At 45.0% G+C, this 17,598-nt stretch overlaps 1 protein-coding gene and 1 long non-coding RNA gene across 2 annotated transcripts; one reads left to right on the forward strand and one right to left on the reverse strand.

The window, feature by feature from the left end:
* Positions 1–11,677: 11,677 nt before the first annotated feature.
* On the reverse strand, positions 11,678–15,615 carry LOC109395736 (uncharacterized). The gene is made up of 5 exons (XR_002126715.1): positions 15,462–15,615; positions 14,101–14,199; positions 12,975–13,059; positions 12,301–12,395; positions 11,678–11,857 (listed from the first exon to the last, which is right to left on the reverse strand). It is a non-coding gene; the product is annotated as an uncharacterized LOC109395736 (long non-coding RNA).
* Positions 15,616–15,789: 174 nt separating this feature from the next.
* On the forward strand, positions 15,790–17,598 carry RAMP2 (receptor activity modifying protein 2). Its single transcript, XM_019667003.1, has 4 exons — positions 15,790–15,968; positions 16,395–16,460; positions 16,916–17,027; positions 17,160–17,598. Exons 1-4 carry the CDS (start codon positions 15,869–15,871, stop codon positions 17,413–17,415), a joined length of 534 nt encoding a protein of 177 aa, XP_019522548.1. The 5' UTR covers positions 15,790–15,868; the 3' UTR covers positions 17,416–17,598.

Below are 17,598 nucleotides of genomic sequence, written 5' to 3' on the forward strand. Positions count from 1 at the left end.
GAAGAGAGCCACAGAAAAATATCAATATTTTTATTACAGAAAGGAGGTATAACTGAAATGTGATCTCCTACAGTTTGTCACAAGAGATGACAGTAAACACACAATAGTCCAGTAACTAATGGCACAATTTCTAATTTTACTCAAGTACTTTATTTGGCCAGAGGAGTATACATATCTACACAAAAATGCCACTGAGTTTTAACCAATCATAATGTAAAATAAGCCACATTTCCTCCTTTTACAATAAAAGTGATGTTTGAATCTCATGTGACTATGAGTCAATATTTATTTTGCTTAGCTTTTTCATGGGTCTTCAACGTCTCTAAAAGTTTATTTGGCAGTTGGTCAGTCCCCACAGGGTGTATGAGAAAGATGAGACATACTGTTTGGAACAGATAGGTACAATTAAAATAAACAAGATAGGTATGATTAAAATAAGATGGGTCCTCATAGTATCTGGACACTAACCAACAACTATCACTTGAAAGATTTAAAAAAAAAAAAAGCAAACAAAACACTCAGCATTAACTAGAACAGATTTAGAGAAAAGGGTTCATTCATCTTGGGCAAAGGGAATGGCACATAAAAAACTTTATATTTCTACTAGATCTATTCTTTAGTTAATTAGACAAGCAAAACAGCATTTATATTCTAATTTAGTACTAAGTTCCTACTTAAGAGCTTTTCATTCTATTCCCTTACACACTGAAAATAAACTCCAAAACATATGTTACTTTGGTCAAGAAATTAAAAAATAAGTCTTTATATAAATAACTCCTAAACTCAGTAAGATAACGCAATAAATAATGGCAAAAAATCTGAACAGATACTTCACCAAAAAAGATATAAAAATGGCAAACAAGCACAAAAAAGATGCTCAATATTATTAGCCATTAGGGAAATGCAAATTAAAACCACAGTGATGTATTAATATTATTACACACCCATCAGAATGGCTAAAATAAAAAAGACTGATAATACCAATTGCTGGTGAGTATGCAGAGCAATCCTCATACACTGCTGGTGGAAATGCAAAATGGTATAGCCACTTTGGAAAAGTTTGCCAGTTTGTTTGCTTTTTAAATAAAGTTAAATATAGTCTTACCTTATGACCTGGCATACAATTTCTAATTATTCAAGAGGAATGAAAATGTATGTCCCCACAAAGACATGTACACAAATGTTCATGTCATCTTTATTCATAATAGCCAAAAAATAGAAACAAGACAAATATCTATGGATTGGTGAATGGATACAAAGTACACTATATACATACAATGGAATATACCCAGCAATTAAAATGAATGAACAGTTCTTATATATGCGCAACTCATCTCAAAAGCATTATGCTAAGTAAAAGAAACTAGAGACAAAAATTACATACTATATGATTCCATTTATATGACATTTTACTAGAAAGCAGATCAGTGGTTGCCAGGGGATAGGATTGGGGAAAAAGATTAAAAGAAGCATAAAGGAACTATTCAGGGATGATGAAAATGTTCTATACACTGGTGATGGTGATGGTTATTTTCACTGTACTTTTGTGAAAACTCACTGAATTATATACGTAAAATGGTTAACTTATCATAGGTAACTTATCATGAGGTAAATTTTTACCTCAATAAAACTAATTAAAGAAAAAAAAGTCTTTCTTAATGATTGATCAATCCAGTATTTTCCAGAGACTTACTATTAAAAATGTATAGGGGGCCGGCCGGATGACTCAGTTGGTTAAGAGCTCAAGTTCTGAGCAACAGGGTCGCTGGTTCGATTCCCACATGTTCCACTGAGCTGCTGCTGAGCTGCCAATGGGCAGGTGGCCAGATGGCTGACTCCCACATGGGATGGTGGGCTGTGCCCCACCCCCCAACTAGATTGAAAGCAGCGACTAGACTTAGAGCTGAGTTTGTGCCCTCCGCAACTAAGATTGAAGGACAACAACTTGACTTGCTGCTGATGGGTCCTGAAAAAAAAAATGTTCCCCTTACCCAATTCCACAATAAAATATTTTTTAAAAATCTATGGGCAATTTTACTTTTTTAAAATAACTCTTGAGTGACTTCAGAATAAATAATAGAATGATCAAAATTGGTTCATTAACTGTAAAAAATGTTATATGTATACTTATATAAGATGTCAATAATAGGAGAAACTGGATGTGGAGTTTAACTGGAACTCTCTGTACTATCTTTACAATTTTTTTGTAAATCTAAAAACAGTTCTAAAAAAATAAAAGTTTACTTTTAAAAAAGATTGATTATTGGAAGTAAGAACTACCTTATTTACATGTTAAATCTCTACAGGAAAAGAAAGCTATAAAAACTTGGAACTCTTTCCCTAGAAAATTGGATCTCAATTTGCTTCCAAGGCTAAAACTAGAATGTAGTCTGTCACTAGTTGGAAATGGGAAAACATTATGGAAATGTTTGGGGATAAAACATTTAAGAAACAATATTCTTAAACTTACAGAGACTGAGAGCAGAATATACAAGTTCCAAACTATGAAGTTCCTTCATCCGCATAAAGGTGCCCCATTGCAGAAACATCTTGTCTTAGGGGCAAGTTCACTGTCTTTATTACTTTCTCTTTTATAACAAATAATTTTATTAACCAACAGGCTAAGGAAGGCTTTGGAGGCGATGGCACTGTAGATTTTTAACTTTTCCATGCCATTCTTTCCTTTTCAGTTCACGGTAGAGTTGAAACATAAACAGCAGGGATGAACCTACCTCTGCAAAGAACTCTAGTCACACACAATTGAGTCATTCTGGTGATCACCAATTCCCATTAAAATCAACTCTGTGGTGGAGTGTAGACAATGATAGTCAATCAGTATCTATTAAGCACATCTTTAATTTATATCCTCCCACTTCTCCAAGGTATTTATATTGGTTATTAATTTGAGCTTCTGGGCACTATACACATAGAAAAAACCTTACTAACAGTGACCCTGACTTCTTATTTAAAATAAAGTTATAGCATTAATATTTTCTAGTGTTGCTTTATTAAGAGAATTATGTTATCTTACTGGAGACAATGGTGATAAAAATCAAAGCAGGATTAATTTTTATGAGACACAAAAGAAAATGCTTGCCCTTAGGATATACAACGCTGATTTAGAAGAGTTAAAGCAATCTCCTAACAGGCTAGAGCACTACCTTGATTCCGTACTACACTAGCATAAAGCTTAATATCTAGTGACTGCTCATCATCATTCAACAAACACAAGACTTTTTAGTTATTCCACTTTCAATCAAAGTATTAGGACAAGCATGTTCGTGAACACAACACACCAGAGGTACTAAACTCCAATTACCCATTAAGAAATTCCTGACTTTAAGGTTTGGAGCCCTGAAATCCCAACTGACAGGCTGATGGACCAAAGAGATAGGGAGGTGCCCAATACACAGTTTGAACAAATTAAAAACAAAAAAGAAGCTGGGGACTTTCTGGAATGGAGGTATTCCCTAAAAGCAGTTTTTCCCCTATAAACCCTCCTCTGCAATCTTAACTGGAATAATTCTCACCTTTCTCCACATGCCTTTTGGTTTTTTTTCCTTTAATTTAACTACCCTATGTAGAAATGTAATGTGTTTTTAGCGTTGCTGCCTCAAACCTTTTTTGGGAAGTCGCTAGTTAACAAAGTAGAAACTTTTATAACTTAGGCCAGTACAGGAAAAAGTTACACTATTTAACCAAATGAATTGTTACATGTTTCAGATAAGGCACAAATCAAGGACAGGAACTGTTATCCACAGGACTAAGGAAGCCAGGTTTCAGATAGCAAAAACTAAACAGACAAAATTAATATTTTAAATAGTTTTTAAAGGGCGTACTAATTCAAAGACAAGTAAGATAAGAGAAACAAGTCTGGCTACATTTTCTCACCTTTTCCCTTTTCACAAAAGTTGTTTTGGGAGTAAATTTTCGTTTTTTAATCCTCAGCTCCTTATTCTAGTGCTGTTTCAAAGAGAATTAAAGTAATACCATAATGAAGAGGTCATTTCAACCTCAGGGCGTTTTAAATTTGTACCTTGGCATCAAGTTCCACGACTGGACTTACAAATACTCTGCCAATTAGTAACAGAATTAGGATCCAGCCCCAGAGATCTGCCTCCTATTTATGTATTTCACAAATATGTAATGAGCACCTACTGTGTGCCTGGCACTGTTTTAAGTGCTTAGGGTACATCAGTGAATAAAACAACAAACAAACATCTCTGCCCAGGAAAGTTAATTCACACTGTGATACACACACACTCAGCATAAACCTTGACAATAATAGTATTACTCCATTTTTATATATGGTCTTTTCCTTTATTATAAATGTGATTTTTTTTTAAAGTACGTATCTTCTAACACACGCTTTCTTCTATGTAATCTCTTTTATCAATGCCACACCAATCCAGCCCTGGGGATTCCAAGGCTTAAAATAGACAAGCTCTCACAGAAACCTCTGACAGCACTTCTCAGGCTGGAAACTTGATTCAATGCCGGTTTCCTAAGCTTAAAAGCACCGGGTAGGGGATTTTTCTCTTCAAAGACGTCAGGGCAGCAAAAGGGGAGGAACAGACCACATTCTGAATGCCGTCCTCCTACGCACGCAGTTTGCTCGTCCACCTCGGCTCCTTTTCTTATCCTCACCTGTCTAGCCCTAGACTACTCCGTTTACAATCTTACATTTCACCCATAAAAACCGGCTCTCAATATTCCACCCGCGCGGCACTAACCTCCTTCCAAACCCCTTCCTCCTACCCGCCTCCGAAACAATTTCTCAGTAGTCACTTTTTACCTAAATAAGTTTGTCCCACATTTCCTAACAGGTAAGTCCCAAATACAACACCTTGCTTTTGCTTCAAGGCGCTTTCCCTTTTATCCCCTTTGATCTGGGGTGGGCAGGATTGGCGCGAGACCAGATTTGCAGAGAAGCAGGCACTTAACTCAGGCTGGTGAGGCTACCGAGGCGCCCAGGGTGCAAAAACCTAAGGCGTCTGCACGGGCTCGACCCCGAGAGTGAGCGTCCCCCTAACACTTCGTACCTCAGGATCTCACTCACCTCGCCCTAGTCCCGACCCAGTTTTTACTGACACCCTTTCCTCAACACCCCCCCAAAGTCATCGCAAGCTGAGCTCCCGTGTCTGGCCCTCCCCGTGCACAGCCCGAGGTCCCTGGGAGTCAACATCCTAAGGGCCCCCGCTGGTGCCACCGCCCACCCGCGCCCTCCATACGCCAGGGCTCCCGCCCACCAGGACCACCCCGCCCTCCAACGGGATTCCCCGTCCCCGGGCCCGCCCCCGCCGCTCCTCCTCCTGGACACACCACCCTCCCCGCCTCAGAAGCGGATCTCGCCAGGGGCTCTCTCCCCCGGTCGCCCCCTTTCCCCAAGTCCTCGGAAGCGGGTGTGGACGCCCCGCTAACCCCGGGCAGGCAGGCAGTGTGCCCCTCCGCTTCCTCCCAATTCCCTGACCCCTTCGCCTCTCCTTCTCTCAGGTCCCGGGTGGCGAGGTGCCGAGGCCCAGCCCCAAAGCCCGGCCCGGGCTTGTTTACTCACTCACCCTCCATCCCGAGCCCGCCGCTAGGACGCCTGCGCGCCGCGGCCCCGCCCCCGCGCCGCGGCCCCGCCCCGCGCCTGCACCGGCGCGTGCGCACTGCGCCGCCCGCCCCGCAGGTCGGGCCACCTGAGCTTCTTTCTTCGCACGTCTGTCATTTGGCGCCAACACCCCGAACTCAGGAGTCCGAGGTGGTGCAGCCGAGCCCGATGGCTTCCAAGGCGGCGCTATCAGGGGACAGGAAGAGCTCTTGGGAAACTTCGAGGAGACACTAATATCTTCTTGAAGACTTTATCCAGGGTTGCACCATCCTCACATGCTGGTGACAAGCCACATCTCACTTCAGCATTTGAAGCCAACCTGGAACCCCTTCATACCCATCCCTCACGCCTGCCAATACCCTCAAAGACTCGTGTAAAGGCTCTAAGTTACCCTTCTTGCTTTATTTACACCTGACTCCCATATTTCTGTCAATAGTTTTTCTAGTCACGTAGATTCAAATTAGCCTTGTATCAAAGTATCTCCTCAGAAGATACCTATAAGTTACAAAGGCAACTTTACAGGAGAGAAATTTGGCAGACATCGCCTTAACCAAGTGATCAAAATTAACATCGCTAGTGATAAGAGATATTTTTATTAGATTGGGTACCTTTCAATATGATGCAATGAGGGCAGAAAATCACATGTATAGTATTCTTGAAAAAAATGTATAAGCTGGGTTAAATCGTGAGGAAACATCAGACAAATCCAAAATAAGGGGCAACCTATAAAAACTGGCCAGTATCTTTAAAAAATGGCATGATCACGAAAGAGAGAAAAGGTGAAGAACTGTCCCAGATTGGAGGAGACATGACAACTAAATGTAATGTGTGACCCTCGATTAAGCCCTGGTCCAGAAAAAGGACACCAGTGGGATAATGAAATTAGAATACACTCATAGATCAGTTAATAATATTTTATCAATCTTAATTCCTGGTTTTGGCAATTATACTTCCTCAACATTTAAGGAAGTTGGATGAATGATATATTATATAGGAACTCTCTACCATTTGCATCTCTTTTGTAAATCTGAAATTATTTCAAAATATAAAGTTAAAAACTTAAAACTTAAAATACAAAACATGACCTTAAATTTGTTTCCAAGTATATAACTATAAAACCCTATAATGTTTATTTTTTTCAAGTAATCTTCATAACAACTCTATGAAACAGGTAGGGAGGATTTCAGTTTTACACGCAAGGCTATTCTGGCATAAAGGAGTTAAAAGACTTGCCTTACACAGACAAAAAATTGCTCTGTCAGGTCTCTGGATTCCAGATTTAGTGTTCTTTTCCTTTTATTAGAAACTTTGACTTCGTTGTTTTTCTCTTGCGTCTGCCCAATAGCTACCAAATAAAGGCAAAGTTCCATCATACTTGGCAATTTGCAATGATGTTCCTTTCCATTCTCAATGCCTTCTAGATCACTGCTTCTCAAAATTGGCTCACATTGAAAATAACCTGAGGAACTTTAATAACTTATGCCTTCCTCCTACCCCCAGAGAGCCTGAGTAATTGGCCTGGAGAATGTCCTGGGCTTGACAAGTCCTAAGAGCATCCCAGGTAATTCCACTGTGTGACCACGTTTGAGAACCATTACACTACACACATAATTGTTGGGGGGAAAAAAGAATGCAGGTTATCTAAGGAGAGATGTTCAGAAGATCTGAATTGTCAGGACTGAGACTGGAGAGAAATTTGGGAACCATCAACATGATGGTAAATAATACCATAGGAGTGGACAACTTTGCTTTAGGAGAGTATGCCAAGTAACAAGAGAAGAGATACAAAGAAATTTTGCAATAACAAAGAAAATATGGTTACAGAAATATTTTGAGGTGGAAAAGAAGGAAGTTGAGGAAATTTATGTCAAAGTTATAGATCAGAGTCCTGCAGCCCAGTTCAAGCTCCACATCTTCATTAAGCCTTCCAGCCCTCCTGGATCTCCCATGCTTCAACTCTAGGACCTCTTTACACTCACTACCACGCTGTATATCTTTCTCATGTCCACCACGGTAACTTGACATAGGACTAATCCTTGTTCACTGGAGGATTATAAAAACAACCTTCCACATCACCAATAAGTATGGGGTGTTGGGGAAAATTTGTCTGTCAATTGGTTCCTCCTCATTGTGATGGGAGAGAGATTTTCCTGAGACCAGGCTCTTTCTTAGCTAACCATGGTCCATGAGAAACTATCAGCCAATCTTTGTTTGGCCAGCTCTTCCTCTACAACTTTTTCTTTTCCAACCCTTCAGATCTTTTGTCCTATAAATTCGTAGAAAAACTGTTGGCAAGTAGTCAGCAACTGGACCTCTGAAAAACAGTACCATCACCCCTGCCCCACTCCTCCCAGCCCCACCCCCGCCCCGCAGTTAATAGGAGAAAGGAATAACTTTGTTACTCCTGGCTTCCAGTTGGTCATCTTGCTCTTAAATTGGAGGACTTTGGGGCTGAAAGAAACTGGACAAAGTGTGCTGAGTAGCCTAATAGAGCTGGTTCTTTTTCTGAAAGTTCCCTAATGCGGAAAAATAAAATTATGTGTTTAATTTCTGAAACCTGATGCCTGATTTGCCTTGGCAGCCATTCTCCTGGGCTTGGCAGGGAGTCCGGCAACACTAGTATACTGATTAATACCAGCTCAGCTGGCTCCCTGGAGAAGAAGAGCATTATTTATTTGACCATTTTCTTAAATCCTTTTTAATTTGTGTGTATTTTAGCATGATCTTACTGGCTTTAACATGCTGTATCTCTGACCACTGGCCCCAATGAAGCCTTAGGGGAGACTGTTCTGCTCTGTGTGTGCACATTCCCATCACAAAGCAAGATTTTGTTCTGCCCAGTGATTAGAAACGACGTGTCATACGTTCTGTTCCTTCTGGGGCGGGAAAGTTCTAAGTGTACTTTTGTCTCTTGCTGGTGGTCTTCAGGCCACTGATAGAAAGGGAAAGAGATGATGCTTCCCAGAATTCAAACAGAACTTTCTGCACTCCTCCTTCCTCCCTTGCAACCTTCCTCCCTTCCTTCCAGTCCCCTTTGGATGGTGACCCCTTGACTCATTCTGCCCCTCCCACGTAAAGCCCACAGGGATATCAAATAGCATTTCTCTGAGGGGATGCAGAGGACTGAGGAAAGGTTGGGCCCCAGACAGTCCCTGACAGGGAAGTGTAAACACAGCTGTGGAGATGGGAGCAAACCATCCTCCCTCCCCCAGTTCCCACCCAGAAGCAGGGAAAGGCCACCCTGCTGTGGGGAAACAAACAACAAAACAAAGCAAAGCACAACCTAAAATCCCACATGAATATCACCAGAAACTGGGGGTGCTGCTTAGGCCTTAGTGGGGGCCAGCTCAAGTGCCAAACCCCTCCCTGAACACTTAGAGGTAAAGGTGGCTCCAAAGCAAGTGGGGGCCCACACAGTACTGAGCCTGGATACACGGCTCAATTTTTGAAGCCTCTCTACTCCCGGACACTTTGTCCTCTGATCTCAAAAACACAGCTTTCCAACCCCAGGTACTTAGCTCCTGACCCCTAGTTGGCTTAGGGATCATAATAATGCATTCAATTCAGCAAGTAACAACAGGTCCACAATAAACCCTTGTCCATGGCTGTTATAAGTTTAAACTCTGAGCCTCCAAGCCAAAATATTAGAAAGGGCCTCCTCAGTCTTTGTTAATTACAAAATAAATAATTCCAGTAGGAAGGGACTTTTGGGGGGATTACTGGGTTGGGAGCTATGCCTTGCTTTGTACATACTCTGAAAGCTCCAACCCCACAGCGAGGGTGGCGCTGCCCATTTCTTGCTCTCCCGGCACAGTTAATGCTGGGCCTTGATCCCACAGTGGGACACGCCTTTGGCACGTCCCTGCCTGGGAAGTAGCCCTGATTGGGTGGACAGCTAATGAGCTGTGCTTCCTTTCTGGCCATCAGACTTCTCAACTGTAAAACTACAGAACTAGAAAAATAATAATGGCCTTCGAATCCTGACCGTTCGTTATGTGCCTGGCAGTGTGCTTAAGTGCTTTAAAATAGGTCATCTCATGTCATATGAAGTCAGTAATATATCCTCATCCTCATTTTACAGCTGAAGAAACTAGGGCTTAAAGGGATTCTAAAACTTGCCCCACATCACCCAGCTGGTGATTGGTGTGGCCAGGATTTGAGCCCAGTCATTCTGACCCCCAAACCCATGCTCGGAACCACTCCACTCAACCTCTTCCTTTCTCTGAGGTCTTCTAGCTCTGACATCATGATTCTGGATCCTCTCCATGGCTTTCTGCTCTCACCAGTGCCGCCAGGGAGAGAAATAAATGTGTTTGAGACTCTACTCTGCAAGTCCAGAGGAAAACAATTCCCAAAAGGCAGGGGGCTCCTTACTTCCTCTGTACTGGAGATGCCAATCAGAGCTGGACACTCGACAGACCCCCATATCAGCAGGGGACAGCCTGTGTGGAAGACAAACAAATCCTAGCCAGACAGGAAAGGGGAGTGCCCCATGGTTCTGTGACTTCCTCTTCTGTCTTCCCTGGCTTATCAGCAGGGTCCTGTGCTTCTGATGCCATGGCCCTTTGAACCCCACTGTGGCTAGGATGGGATACTAGGCTACAGAGGCTCTTTTGGAGCAAGAAAAGTACAATACATGCATCTACAGATTATATCCATAACACTACATGTAAAGGAACCAAAATAAATTGCACTTATTTATATATTTAACAAGTTGCCTTAGCTTTCACATAATCACTAGACATTAGACTGGAGGTGAACCTACGTCATCTTTGAAAGATGCCTGAGAGGTGGGTATTGTCATTCCCATTTTGCAGAGAAGGACATTGAAACTCAGGGAGATTGACAACATTGGCCATGGCCACATGGCTGGAAAATAGGAGAGCTGAAATTCAGATTCAGGCTAGGTCTGTTTGACAACGAAGTCTGTATTCTTTTCCATAAAAGGAGTGTTATGTAATGAAAAGGACAAAGTACTAAAACTGGAAGGATCCTAGAATATCTTGGAAATATAGCTGTCATAACTATATGTGTTATACATTATGATAGTCACTACCATTGATCGCATGCTTACTAGCGCCAGTCATTGGACCAAATGCTTTACATGCATTATCTCTACTGCTCAGTGAGATGCACGCTAGTAACCCCATTTTTGCAGATAAGAAAACAAGCTCAGAGGAGTTAAGTAACTGCACAGGTTGCATACAGCTAAAAAAGTGATGATGCTGGGATTCAAACTCAAGTCTGCTTGACTCCCAAGTGTATGCTCTTGACAACTAAGGCAATAGAAATAATAGTAATCTACATTGACTTGTACAGTTCTACATGCTTTAACTCTTATAACTTATAGATAGTATTGTCCCCATTTTACAGAGGAGGAAAACATGGCCTTTTATAGTACTACTTAAGCTCAGATTACAACCACTACACATGTTAAGACACATGCACTATTAGTGTCACATTTGCTTAGCATATATTGGATCCTTGTTATGATCTAGAAAAATGATTTACTTCATAGTGTCATGGGTTTTTTTCATTGTTCATCTAATGTATTCAGGTCTTGGGGGAAAGGATGTGAAAAGCTACTGTCAGTAGGTGAAGCAGGCATAGTCAGGAGAGGGGTTGTACTGAGTGGGGAAGGCTCTCTGTGCCATAAGGAGCCCTGTCTGGTTGCTCTCTGGACACTCTTCCTTATCCCTTCCTATTTGACTGTGTCTAGCAAGTTGGCTAGCAGGTGGACTTCCATCAGGTATTGTGGAGCAGAGGTAAAGAGCTCAGGACTCAGCATCAAGAAGATCTGGGTATCCATATTAGTCGCATGACTGGATAAGTTACTTAACATTTCTGACCCTCAGTTTCCTCATCTGTAAAGTGGGTTGCTATGGTACTTAATTTAATAGAGTTGTGAGTTTAAATGAAACATTTTGTATGAAGCATTGAGCATACTGCCTGGCATCCTCAGGGCATCCCGCCTCCTACAGTGCTGGGAGGGGGTAGAAGTGTTCCTGGGGATGGCTTCATAGGACAGTCCAGGAATGGAGGAAGGGTGAAAGCAATCTTGGCATCTGGCATTGGGTTCTGACAGCAACCATGAGTCATCCTCAAGTGCTGAGGGACCGGCAGTGTTCTCAGCACTGCTGGGCGTGTGCTGTGGTCACTTGGCCAAGGCCCTCTTTCTGATCGTTGTTCTTGTAAATCTGGCCTGGGTTTGTTTTTTTTTTCCTTCAGAAAAACAGCCTCTGTCATGTGATGTCATGGTCCAGCCTGGGTCAGGGAAGGAGGGGGACAAAGTTGTGTGCAGGATCTTACTTCTAGAGGGGTCAACCTGGTCCTGGAAGAAACTCTATCCTCCCTTCCTTTCAAGACCCAATAAGGAATCAATATTCTGATTTGGAGTGAGAGGGAGGTGACAAAGCATAATGGTTAAGACATGAAGCTTAGCATCAAGCAGCTCTGGGCTCAAATCCTGGCTCTGCCAATTACTACCTCTGGACCTTGGGCAAACCACTCTTGTATTCCCATTTCACCTATGGACAAGATAATTCTGATGTAAGCTTTTAAGAAATTGGTACAAAGAGCTCAGCACATGTGTCAAAGAGAACATACTATACGGCACATAGTAATTGTTCAATAAATGGTAGCTACTATTAAGTCCTCAGCAGTTGATGAGGAATATAACTTAAACATTTTCTGTGCTTTTTACCAACCTGAGAGCCAAAGTTTTCGCCAATAACCATTTTTCCCTCTGAGAAGTGGTCATGTTTCTTATACCAAATGTGCGATCATTCTGGAGATGAGGACGCTGGGGAGAGATGCAGAAGTTGTGTCCCTACCCTTTTTCTTCCCCTCCTTAGCCAGCTGGCTCCCTGGCTGCAGCCCTCCTGGTTCTCTTCACTGCCTCTCTGCCCTCTGAAGAGGTCTGTCTTCTCTCTCCAGCTTGGAAGGATCGGCCCCACCCAGCTAGAACTTCTGGCTTCCCTGACCCTGACTCTCCCCCACATCTTTTCCTGTGCTCTGCTCTTTATTTTGCAGACAGCTGGGGAAGAGGCCAGCATGTGTGAATGTCTCTACACTGTAGAGATGCTAATTGCAGGATTCTCTGCATGTAGCTAACTTCATTGTGTAGATGGTCCCCAGTGCTTTGTACTTCTCATTATGTTGTTGTTGTTGTTGTTGTTGTTGTTGTTGCTGTTGTTGTTGTATATACGTGTGTGTGTGTGTGTGTGTGTGTGTGTGTGTGTGTGTGTGTGTGTCTGTAGGGGGAAGGCTGAGGACTAGATATGGCACTCCTAAGGACTGAGTCATCCCTCCCACTGCTCCAGGCAGGATGGCCCTTAGGCATAATGAGAAGGGAAATTTACATTGGCAGTAAGATCCCTACCCAGGTGAAGTCAGTCTAGGTTGGGACCAGGAATCTCAGGTCAATGTTCAGCTGGACCAGAAGCACTTCCCTCTCTTCCCAAGCCCTGGAGGTGGAAGTGGGGCAGGGACAGAGGAATAAGGGGTGTGTAGGGAACTTAAAGACTCCACTGGATATAAGAATAAAAGACTAAAAACAATACGTACTACAGTAAAAAGGAAAGAGGCATATCTATATGTGGTATCATAGAAAGATATTCAAGTAAAAAAAAAGTTACTGAACAACACGGATATTAAATCCTATTTATGCTTTTTTTTTTAAGTCCAAAATATGTGAGGAGGTGAGTGAGAAAGGAACGGGGTCATAAAGTTTTCTGTGTTTAAATATTCTGCAACAGTATATACTTATGTATTACTTGCAATTAAAGAGTATATTTTTATAACAAAAAGGATCCATTTTAAAGCAGAAGTGGGTTTAGAAAATGAAGGTAAAAGCCCTGGAGGTGGAAAATGGGACTTCCCATGAAAGAGCCTGTCCCTAATGAAGCCCTTCTCTGTCCCTTTGCTGCAGAACATGGGACTTCTTCTATGGCAACTTAGAAGAGGAAGATGAGGTCTCCAGTCCCCATTCAGCCCCAAAGGACCCCCACCCCCATAGCCAACCCCAAGTTACCAGGATGTTCCCAGGGGTCAGTGAAAACATCCAAACATCTAAATGGTAAGAAAAAGTGGGAAGAGGAAAGTCAGGAGGAGAGAAAATTCCCAGATCCTCCAATGGGGGAGTCTGGACTTCCATGTTCAGGATGACTATAACAAGCTCTCCTTTGGAGGCCTCCACATCCTGATGCAAGCTTAACCCCAACTCGAGGCTAAAAATCAGACTTTCTACCAAGTCACTTGTATTTTTCCTTTTGATTCTAAGGTCATTTTGTATATGAAAATGTTGAGCTCCAAAGACATGAAATGGCCTTCCCAAGTTTACACAGCAAGACCAAGTGCAGAACCTGATTTCACAATCCTAAGCAATGTTTGTTTGTTTTTACCCATATACCATATTGCTATATTTAAAAATCAACATTTGCTTTTGTCAGCTTTAATCTTGACCCCAGTCCCAGTCTTAACCCACAGTGGGCTCAGGTGCTTCCTACCCAAGCCCAGTGGAAACGGCTGGTTTTGTTTTCTGCCTCTCCTTGCTTCCTCTTCCCATCTTATCATCCAGAAATCTCCTTCTCCACCATGTTTTCTTTCTGAAAAGAGCAATCACAGATGGGAGGGAAGGAAAGGATTTTCCCTGGCTTGAAGTGGCTCTGAGACTGCCTGGCTCTTTTCTGCATACTGTAGAAGATGACCTTCCCCAGGAGGGCTTTGGGGTTCATGCCAAGTGGGCCAATTCCCTTCTTCCTTTGCATGCCTCGCTAAAGCAACCTCTTGATCCTAGCTATGGAGGAGGACAACAGGTTATCAGTGGCTATGATTTAAGAGCTTAAGATCCTGAGATGAAGATTTTGAAGAGAGATCATGAAAGATAATTTGTGGTGGGCAGGGATCAGTGAACTTGGACAACAGCAGCAGCTGAGTCCAAGGGTCAGTGTCTGGGAGTAATTTAGGAAAGTTCGGTGTTGACAGCTGTGTCTGGAGTTGAACGTCATGGCCAAGCCAGCTCCTGGGCTCCTCCACTGCTTCAGGCTAATGAAGGTCTGCCTCAAGACACAGAGACAGCTGTGGTGTGGCAGAAGTCAGGGCCCCTGGGGCCCCAGGCTCAGCCATGCTGCTTTCCAGCAGTGTGACCTTAGGCAAGGCCTTAGGGAAAGAGGAAAGGAAACTAGCATCTACTGACTGCAATGTCCTTTTACATATGTCATCCTCACCACAGTTTATCGAGGAGGGTGATGTCCCTATTTTACCAGGGAGGTCTCAGAATTTGTGAAGGTGACGGTAGTCATTCTAGTGGGAAAATGGAATTAGGACTCAGAGCTTCTGAACTCAAGTTCTAGGCTCTTTCCCCTAAGCTTTAACTTCTTTCTCTGTAAAAAGAGGATAACAATGTACCCACATCATGAATAAAGTCACATTATAGGTTCTAAATCCCTCCCTTCTCACAGCCTTGGTCCTGAAGAGTTGTGGCCACCTTCTATCTGGGAATGGAGTTATCTTCCTTTTGCCTCTCCCCGCAATCCTGTTTGTAGTCCTAGGACCCAGGAGGTACCAACAAGGAAGGGTATTGGGTCTCTGGTTTTCCCTCTTGCCCTCTTCCCAGGCCTTCTACCGACTCTGGAGGGCTGCTCTCTCTCTTTTCTACCTCCCTGGTTTAGGCAGGCGGGCTGACATCAGTGAGTGTTCCCAAGGACAGGGAACTCTGAGCTCCAGTTCCCAGCTCCAGGCCCCCAGGGCCCAGGACAGCCCTAACCTAACCTCCTGCCTTAGACATTGTCTCATTCCGAAGCCCTCTGAGCTTCCAAACCCCTCCCTCTTCTCCAAATCCTGGAGAGTAGCTCGCTCCCTACCCTACCTCCACCTCTGTCCACCTCCCCATCAAAGGGAAGAGGCGACTCGAGTCCCGGGAGCAGATGCTCGGAGACCGGAGCGAGTCCTGGGCGCCAGGCTGCCGAGCCCAGGAAATGGATCCCGGTTCTGGGGTTACGAGGGGAGCTGTCCAGCCCCGCAGGGTGAGCTAGAAGAAAGGGTGGGCCAACGCCCGCAAGGCGGAGGGAGCGACGGGCGCCAGGGCCGGGTGGGGCTGCTACTCCCCCTCCAGCCCGCCGGCCCCGGGCGTCGCCCCCGCCCCCCACGTGGCCGCCGCTGTCCCAGCCCCTGCGAGGAAGCGGCGCGATTTCCTGCGGCTGGGGCCGGGGATATAGGAGCCCCCGCCCGGGCCCGGCGCAGCGCCGCCGCCCCTCCTCGCCTGCTCGCGGCGCGATGGCCTCGCTCCGGGTAGAGAGCGCCGCTGGCGGCCCGCGGATCCGGGCGACCCGCACTGGGCGACCCACAGCGCTTCGCCTCCTCCTCCTGCTGGGCGGTGAGCGCTGCGCCCGGAGGCCCTGGTGGGAAGCGCGGAAGGCCCTGAAGGGGAGGGGGGCTGGACCACCAAGGCCGGAACGGGCCCTAGACTGGGGGTGCGGACAGCGCTCTCCTTCAGACGGTCCCTGACCCCACCTCCGTGAGGGCGCAGCGCGAGCTGCTTCCCACTTGGGAAAACCTGGGACGCCCGGGCCCTGCCAAGAGGTGTTGGGAGGTCTGGGGCGGGCGAGGAGGGAGGGGGTTGGGGTCTGAATGTGAGTGGGAACGAGCTAGTACCAGCCTCTCTTCCAGGCACTGAGGCACTCCGTGGGTGGATTATTGGTCCTTTTCTTCTGAGAGTAGATCTGACTTCCAAGGGTCTCAGCTCCAGGCTCCCCTGCCCAGATCCCAGCCATCCCACCTCTTCTCTCATTTCTGCCCACAGCTGTCCTGAAGCCCCAGGAGTCCCTCGCTCAGCTTGTTACCACCCCAGGCAGCATGGAGTCAGAAGGTGAGTATCCGGCAGCTGTGGGAGGGTGGCTTGAGGCAAGTCAGTGTGGAGGGTCCCTTTCCCACAAGGCAGGCCTCAACTCCAACTGACGCCTCACCAAACTCTCCTCTATTCTCTCTTGGGGTTCTTTGTATCTTTCTCCCTCTCATCCCACAAAGTCCCCACCTGGCTCTGAGCTGGCCCACCTCACAGGTGGGTTAGAAAGCCTCAGCAAAAGTGTATGTGGAAACTTGTCAGGCTGAGAAGTGCTGTGCACCTGGAAGACATTAAAATTCTCCTGAACTTGGGACTCTCTCCTTAGCCAGAAGTGTCTTGCTTGGGAAACTTTCTGAGGCTCTCCAGGCAGTTCCAATGTTTGAAGACAAGAGACAGTGGTTCTTTAATGGAAGTACCTGGAAGAGAGGGCTTGGCGGGAAGGGCAGGGTGTGGTCTATGTGCAGCATCTGTGCCCACAGGGAGAATGCTGGAAGAGGTCTATAAGAACAATACCCGTCTTTGCTGGCAAACATATAAGGAATATATGGACTCTATTGAAAATGACTGGTGTGACTGGGCCATAATTAGCAGGTAGGGGCAGTGCTGGCGGTGGTTTGGGCCAGGGGTGGGGCCTACTCCTTGTGGGTGGGCCTTGAGTTAAGGTGGGACACTCCTTTCTCTGGGTCCAACCCCTTCCTCACTCTAGTCTTTTCCTGCCCCCAGCCCTTATAGCGACCTGCAAGATTGTTTGGAACGGACTGCAGACACGTTTGGCCTGGGCTTCCCCAACCCTTGGGCAGAAAGGATCATCTTTGAGACTCACCAACTCCACTTTGCCAACTGTTCACTGGTGCAGCCCACTTTCTCAGACCCCCCAGAGGATGTGCTTCTGGCCTTGATCATAGCCCCCATCTGCCTCATCCCGTTCCTCGTCACCCTTGTTGTGTGGAGGAGTAAAGACAGTAATGCCCAGACCTAAGGTGGCATGAGTTTCTCAGCAGCCATCTTACTCCTTTCCCCTGCCACCACTAGGTCACTCTCCTCCTCTCCCTACCTCCTTCTTCCCACTCCCACCGCAGATCCTTACATGGATGGAAATAGAAGCTGGGTGGGGTCATGGCACAAGTTCTGTAATCTTCAAAATAAAAGATTTTTTTTGGTA

Source organism: Hipposideros armiger, unplaced genomic scaffold (assembly GCF_001890085.2).
Source record: "Hipposideros armiger isolate ML-2016 unplaced genomic scaffold, ASM189008v1 scaffold_482, whole genome shotgun sequence".
Lineage (NCBI taxonomy): Eukaryota > Metazoa > Chordata > Mammalia > Chiroptera > Hipposideridae > Hipposideros > Hipposideros armiger.

Coding starts and splice junctions, on each gene's coding strand:
- RAMP2 (XM_019667003.1), top strand. CDS start 15,869: ATGGCCTCGCTCCGGGTAGAGAGCGCCGCTGGCGGCCCGCGGATCCGG. Junction 16,461..16,915: donor AGGCAGCATGGAGTCAGAAG/GTGAGTATCCGG, acceptor CTGTGCCCACAG/GGAGAATGCTGGAAGAGGTC. Junction 17,028..17,159: donor GACTGGGCCATAATTAGCAG/GTAGGGGCAGTG, acceptor TCCTGCCCCCAG/CCCTTATAGCGACCTGCAAG.